This window comes from Lactuca serriola, chromosome 6 (genome assembly GCF_051521515.1).
Source record: "Lactuca serriola cultivar US96UC23 chromosome 6, Lser_US96UC23_V15, whole genome shotgun sequence".
Classification (NCBI taxonomy): domain Eukaryota; kingdom Viridiplantae; phylum Streptophyta; class Magnoliopsida; order Asterales; family Asteraceae; genus Lactuca; species Lactuca serriola.
Genome location: NC_136413.1, coordinates 179,915,889 through 179,924,031, shown reverse-complemented (window position 1 = coordinate 179,924,031; position 8,143 = coordinate 179,915,889). Strand labels below are relative to the sequence as shown.

The 8,143-nt window shown below is 34.8% G+C and overlaps 1 protein-coding gene and 1 pseudogene across 1 annotated transcript; one reads left to right on the top strand and one right to left on the bottom strand.

The window, feature by feature from the left end:
- Positions 1-1,146: 1,146 nt before the first annotated feature.
- LOC145060449 (ribonuclease E/G-like protein, chloroplastic) lies at positions 1,147-3,138 on the bottom strand (annotated as a pseudogene).
- Positions 3,139-5,653: 2,515 nt separating this feature from the next.
- On the top strand, positions 5,654-7,584 carry LOC145060448 (RNA-binding protein CP31B, chloroplastic-like). Its single transcript, XM_079008110.1, has 4 exons — positions 5,654-5,761; positions 6,633-6,920; positions 7,000-7,101; positions 7,561-7,584. The coding sequence occupies exons 1-4, from the start codon at positions 5,654-5,656 to the stop codon at positions 7,582-7,584; spliced, it is 522 nt and encodes a 173-aa protein (XP_078864236.1).
- Positions 7,585-8,143: the final 559 nt, after the last annotated feature.

The window sequence follows — 8,143 nt, the reverse complement described above, 5'->3', positions numbered from 1 at the left end:
CCCCAAGCTCTCTGATACAAGCCTCCAAATCTTCAAGCTTAAAGCACCAAAGATCCTTCTCCAAACTCTAATTCACTCAATAATGGGGTCTCCTCACGAATTTAGGGTTTCTGGAACTCAAGGAATGGTAAAGAGGCTGGGGAAGAAGTGTTATGTTCTTTATATAGGGCTCATCCCCCCGGAATTAGGGTTTTCTCCACTCAGCACCAACTCGCCAAGTCCATCCATGATACTCGCCGAGTTGGTCACTTAACACACGACCAGAGTCGCGACCCTACTCGCTGAGTCCATTCGTGGACTCGCCGAGTTGCCCTCTCACACTTACACTTTTAGCCCTTCAACTCTACTCTTGATATTCCGGGATGTTACAAGAAGAACATTATATAAACTTACAGTCTTCCCAAAAAATGTATCCAATGTTCAACGACATCGTAGGCCCACTCCTGTTGCTGAACTACCTACTTTAAGAGTGCGTTTGCCTGCATATATAAATATATATATATATATATATATATATATATATATATATATATATATATATATCATTTATATAAAACAATCCAACAACTTCTATATCAGGATGAAATGATGAATAACATGAAACATGAAAGAATTAATGCTTACATCCATTTTATGAGGAAAAATAAAAGCAGGTTATTCGCCCCGGGACGGTTTTTTTAACAACAGAAAAATTATAAACTAATTTGATAAATTGTAATGGTATCTGAACAATAACTTTTACTTAACGAACTACCATTTCTTTTTCAAATGAAAGTAAGTTGCCATCTTAAATATAAGATTTGTCATCCACAAATCCGGATAATTTTCAAACCTGCTGTTTTATAGTTTTTTTTTTTTGAACCGGCAAATCTAATCTACTCCTAAGCTAACAACACCTATTCCACCTATGTCCACAACGGGACTTGAACCCTTAACCTCAAAGAGGGAGGGCACCACCTGATACTGTTGTTTTATAGTTAATGGGTTATTTCCCAATCGTAAATAATTGATTTTTTTTCTAAATCCAAGACAATGAACATTTTACCTAATTATAGCATCATAGTTAGGTGAAAATATTTGATTAACAACTTATTTTAAAAGTGATATGGTGTCCGCTTTTGATAATATCCTCACTTATCATAAATGTCACCCTAGGTCGTGCCTGTTAAGAGTTGAACAAAATAAAATAACAAATCATATTTTTTTTAATTTTATTAAGTTTTGAAAAAGGGCATACATGATACATATTTACATACCCTTTTCTAGTGATCTCCATGATCCCATCTCTAGAAAGTTCCCAGACTTTAACCAATGATCGATCTCTCTCAACTGCTTTTTTAACTTCTTCATAAACCAATCGCTTATTTGCTGAAAAAATGTTAAAAAAAGACAGATAAAGAAAGAGATAGATTATAGAGACTTACAATCATCCCACGTATCAATGATATCGACCACAATAATTCCACCAATATCCCTCAATCTTAATTCCCTAACAATCTGAAACCATATTTTACATATATGTGAATTTTCAACATAATATAAAAGAAATTGACGAAATTGCCCTTGGCTTACTTGTTTAGCAGCTGCAAGATTGACATCAAGGATGGCTTTCTCCTATGAAGTTCCATGACCAAGAATACATTGTCCTCCATTTACATCAATGGAGACTAAAGCTTCTGTTTGTTCAATTACTAGATAACCTCCATTAGAGAGTGACACCCTACAAAACAGAAAGTATTTTTTTAAAATCCAATAAATATTTCTTGCATTTAATGTTAGTTAATTGATTCTCACCTTTTGCTTAACATGTTGTTCAATTCTTCCTCGATGTTGTACTCATCAAAAAGTGGATTCTTTTTAGTGTATAACTCCACACGATTGCAGAGATCAGGAGCTATTTCTTGAAGATAATTTGTAACCTAAATGTGTGTGTATCACAGAAGATGAAAATAATTTCAAATATTTATTTTTGGGCAATAAGTATTCAAAAATAAGATGGATACCTCATGATATATACTTGGAGAATCAACTATCATGTTCTTAACCTAAAGACAGAGACAAATAGACCATTAATACACAAATACAATGAGGATTGAGGAATAAAAAGATATTTCCAATTCTAACCTTGTCATTAAAATAGTCTTGGACTACTGATAGTGTTTGACCCATGGCTCGATGTAACATAGAAGGAATTGAACCTTCTATACCTTCATTTGCAGCAAGGGATGCAGATGTTGCTTGTTCAGTAATACCTTTCCACATCAGAAGCAGCCCATCAAGATCCTTTTCAAGTTCTTCCATTGGATGACCTGTAACAATAGTCCTCACTGTGGTAATATAACTGATAAGCTTCTCATCCTCATCTGGTGACCACAACCCTCTTTTTATCTTCTGTTTATGCTGCCCTCCACCTATTGCTCATTCACAAACAAATAATACTTGTAATCTTCTAAATCTAACACCTTTTGATATCGTTATCACATATAGAAACATGATAACATCAACATGTCTATAAATTGACTGATGTTTTTTTTTGTTCTTGAATTGACAGGAACCTAAGGATACTGCAAAAATTTTGGTGGTGTTGAATATGTAGAAACACAAAATTTGAATAATTCATAAACCATAGAAATCTAGGTGTATATAAAGTACCTGATTTATGTTAGGCTGCCGCTTAACCTGTTGTAGCCCCGACCTACTGTCTGCCTCCTTGAGTTCCGATTACTACCTACTCGTACAGGTTGTTGCTGTTCAATGGATAAATAGGTTAAAAAGGGGGTTGAGGCAGTGAAGGATACTTTTGGTTTTCGTCGAAGATACATTGTGTGCTTCATCGGGTCTATGATGGTACCCTAGAGTAGAAAACGTGTTGTTATGCTACCACCGGTAACATCAAAAGAAAAATAAACCCTACCTTGTCAGCAAAAATGTAGTTTCTTGTTAGTATACATGTATTTCCCTGAAGAAGAAGGCAACAATGAAAAGAAACGTATAGTTTTTTTACCACCGGATAATATGATCCTCAAATTCACTTGCCGATGGTTGTGGATACTGAAATTGACTTTAGGGATTTCGACGACGGCGACGGGAAATCGAAGACCAACCCTCACACCGGCAACCGGAAATCGATGACCCCATGTTTATCTGAGGGTTGGGAAGTAAGCAATCCATGTAAATAGAAGACACAGAAGGAGATATCCCAAATCAGTAAAGAGGCACATGGAGGGAAGACGTACAATTTAAATTTCAAACCCTAAAATTTTACAAGTTTAAAATTTAACCCTATACTCTATATGATTACAATCTTAATATATATATATATATATATATATATATATATATATATATATATATATATATATATATATATATATGTATAATTAAAATGCTAGTCTTACCGTTAGTAGGCCTCATTCACGAAGCCGGTCTATAAGGTGGGTATAAGGTTGCTGCCTATAAAATGGCTCTTAATGGGTGTACACTCACACCCACCGCTTGCTTGATCGGTGGAGGGTCGTTAGCCGAACGGGTAGGATAGGGCAACTCTATCTCCTCATTAAAAGTATAATATTAAATACAAAGTAAATACATGTTTTTCAAATTCCCAATCCTAGTTACTTTAGGAAAAGTGAATTGATGCAATCCCATGAAATTACACTTTGCACCCTGGCTAATAAGTTAGTGGAGCGTGTGTGGTTTACCGGCACACTAATTGGTTCTAAGCATAGGGGGCAAAGGATGATTCATTGTTTATCATAGTTCGGTGGAGCGTGTGTGGTTTACCGGCACATCGAATAGGTGATTGTCACAATGAAGGCACCGTGTAGATTTGCATGGTTATTCACACCCACTTTGTGATCCTCGGCATCCCAGTCACAAACGAGAGGGGCATATCGAGATTTAAACATGCCATTGAAAGGTTCAATGAATCTCATCGAAACCTAGGAATTCTCAATACATTTAGAACTTAAAGTTAGGTTTTCATGGTGGAGAATTAGTGAATCGTCATTCACTTACCTTCAAATTGTTTGCATGTTGGATTACGGCATCCCTTTTCTAATATGTAAATAATGTTGTTGGATCCTAGCCCTAATTTTTCATATTGGGTGATAATTAGGGATTTTAAATTCTAATCAATCTTTGTCATTTCTATTTGTAGATGTCGAACGCGAACAACGCTGCTGCTAACTCATTCATATTGATGAGCCTTTGCCAAAAGGTGACTTTCGATGGAATGAGCTTTAGCGAATGGATAAGATACATTCACACGATTGCTCGCTACGAGGACAAGGAGTATGTCCTTGACGAAAAGCTCGAAAAGATCAATCCAGAAATTGCTACTCCGGCTGAAATGACTGCTTTTGAGACTCATGAGCGTGATGCAACGAAGGTTCATTGTATTATGATAGCCACAATGAACGCCGAATTCCAAAAGTCCTATGAGGACATGTATCCGTACCAGATGCATCAAGACTAATTGGAGAGATACCATCAAAACGCGAGGCAGTACCGTTACGATATCTTCACTAACATGATCTCTGCTAAAATGGGACATGGAGAATCTCTAACCGTACACTTGCAAAAGATGCAAAGGTATGTAGATCGTCTTCGCAAGTTGAATGTCGACTTTGGGGAAGACTTAGCTATCGACACGGTACTTCATTCCTTGCCTCCGTGTTACAACCAATTTAGGATGACCTACCACATGAACAAGGAAGAGGTCACCCTAAGTAAGCTCCAAGGTCTCCTAAGGGTTGCTGAGAGCAACCTCAAGGACAAGTCTGTTGCACCCACTCCCAATCCACCCGCTGCTCCTGTTTTGGCTATTGGGCAGGGAAGGGGCAAGAAGAGGAAGGCTCCGTCTAAGAGCTACCGCAAGGGAAAGTCCCGAGATGGCTCCTCTTCTAGTGGGACCAAAGTTAATCCTGCTAAGCCCAACCCTAACCCAAAGGAGGCAGAGTGCCACCATTGCCACAAAATAGGGCATTGGAAGAGAAGCTGCCCAGAATATTAAGTAAGATCGACCTAAATTAGATGCAAATTAGGTTCTCTGTTACAAAACAAAGCCATTGATATTACCCATATTAATTAAGCTCAACCTAAATTAGATGGAAATTATAAACCAAATGAAATAAATGACTCATCAGTAGGTAATTTAATATCTTGAAAACTTTCTAATATGGAAAGTGTCAAATATAGTTTGCATATGTATCCATTCCTCAAAATTCGAACACCCAAATATTGTTATTATACATAATCAAATTAATAAGAAACTTCGAAAGAATAATCTCTAATGACCTTATTCAAATGAATGCCCTGTATTGAAGTTCAAAGAATTAACATTGATTTATAGAGAATGCTAAAGAAATAGAAAAAAGAAAATAGAATAGGCTCACCAATCAGATTAGTAACTCCTATGAGAAATGAGACAAGAAAAAAAATTGCAAAATCAACAAATATGTCTGGTCAACTAGCGCAAGAATGAAACCTAAGCAACAGGAAAAAAATGAACTCCTGTGAGGCACCACATCAAAAAAAAACTCCAAAACTTGAAATCAACCCTAACTTTCTTTGCGTGTGATCCAGTGCGGTGCTTGATGGTTGAAGGAGACGTAGGGGCTGTTAGAGATGGAGACATAAGGATGACATAAAAATGGTGTTGGCGTGGATTGTAATGGTTCCGATGATGATGGTGGTGATTATAGCTAATGAATATGATGATGGTTGTGGCGAAGATGACAACCCATGGTGTAGGGTGCAGGTTTCTGTCGACAAAAAAAAAAGATGAATATGTCGGTGATGGTGAGATCTTGATCCGATGATGAGTGAAGGAAAAGTTTGATCGACATGCGATTTTGGAGACCTATTAATTTTATTAATAAAATTACAAAATTACTCTTATGAAATAATTGGTCCAGAATTAACCATACATTCACACACAATAAATAGAGTTTACACATGAACCTATAGGGAAAAGTGAATATACCCTTAAGGGTATATAAGCTTAAGTACCCAAACTCACCATACTACATCGTTTTGTATCATTTATATACATTGTAATTGTCTAATGTTCTTATAATTCAACTTCTAACTTGATTTACTTCAAATATTTTTATAAATTTCGCATTTATCTTCCTCTTATATAATTTTTCATTTTCAACTATAATATATATAACTTAGTAGGTGTTCGTCAAAAAGATGTGATGTAAGAGGAAGATAATATTGAAAATTTGAAAATCTTGAAAGTAAATCAAGTTAAAGATTGAAGTTTAAGAACATTATAATGAATATATCAAACAAAACGACGTATTATGGTGAGTTTGGGTACCTAAGCTTAAATACCCTTAAGGGTATATTCATTTTTTTCTCATATATATATATATATATATATATATATATATATATATATAGAGAGAGAGAGAGAGAGAGAGAGAGCTAGGTTCATTTGTTTAAAGTAATTATTGTGTTACTGTATGCATAAATGTGGGCCAATCAAATTTTAAAATAAAAATAAATAATTAAATTAATAAATAAGGGTAAATAGGTAATTTGATAATTAGTTTCCACAAATAATATCCTATAATTATGATAATTTGATATTAATCACGTATATTTATAGACAATAATTTTAGGGTTTCAATTTTCCAATTGACTTCTACCCAGAGCCAAGATCAAAATCCCGATTTCTCGATTGGTCACTCCAATTCGTGACCAACACCTCAGATTGGTCACAACAATTGACACAAGAAACTGAACCAGTACATGAAGAAGATGCAACTAACGAAGAAGAAGAGGAAGCAGAATCATATTCAGAACCACCTGATGAGGCAAAGCTTTTTGTCGGTAACTTACCCTACGATTTTGACAGCGAGAAATTGGCTAATCTCTTCAATTCTGCCGGAGTAGTAGATATAGCCGAGGTATTAATCGATTTACTTTTCAGTAATTTCGTATGTTGCATCGTGTGTTTACAATGGCCGATTTGATGTCTGGTTTTAGGTTATATACAACAGGGATACAGAACAAAGTAGAGGATTTGAGTTTGTGACAATGAGCACAGTAGAAGAAGCCGAGAATGCCGTGAAGAAGTTCAATGGCTATGTAAACTTAATCTTCTTCTCCATCTATCCATCTTAATTATACATATTCACATTAATCTGTAATATTTGTTATGAACAAAAACTGGATTTGAGTGGAAGGGCTCTTACTGTAAATAAGGCTGCACCAAGAGGTTCACAACCAGAAAAACGAGTGGTGGGGACTTCTTTCAAGATCTACGTGGGTAACCTACCATGGTAGGTTTTTCATGAATCCATTAAGATTAATTCAATTTCTCATAAGTTGAAAGCTTTACCATACATACAGTTGAAGTTCCAAGATTTTGATTTTTGTTCAAGTTCTTGTTTTCATACATTGCAACTGCAACAAGACTACAACCCTTCATTCATCTCTAGTTTCTCGAACTCTTGGTAAATTGAATTTGTTTCCTCATTCATCTCTAGTTTCTTTAATTTGTCTCATTCTTTTTGATTTAACACTTCATTTATGTGGACAATGTAGGATCTTGACAAGGTTGAATTCTGAAAAGGTATCAAGTTTGTTTTTGTAGATAATTCAATGGTTGATATTGGTGAGATTCCAATTCTATTGGAATGGAATCACGAATTCCAATTATGTTGGAATGGAATCACGAATTCTAATTCTGTTGGAATCATAGAAGTTGATGCTTGAAGAACGGACCACAAAATTGAAACGGACCACCTTATTCTTTTAGAATGTATAAGTCGTTGTTAGATTTTGATGTAATTCTTAACAATTGTTACCCGTATTTTATAAGAAATAATGTATTTTTTGTTTTTATTCTTCAATTGATTGTTCAAGGATTTGTTATTCTACAACAAGTTTTTAAATTCATGATCAATAAATAGGTTCAAGAATATCTTTATTATTTATGGTTAAAGGATATTTTTATTTTTTAATATACTCATAAACATATTCTGTCTGAATGTCTGAATTAAAAAATTATAATATGTAAAATCGGATTTTTAAAATTAATAGAATCTATGATCCCTTAAAAAATGCAATTTTTCTTTATTAAATCTATTTTATTTGACTAAATTACCCTTGTAATTAATTAAGATGC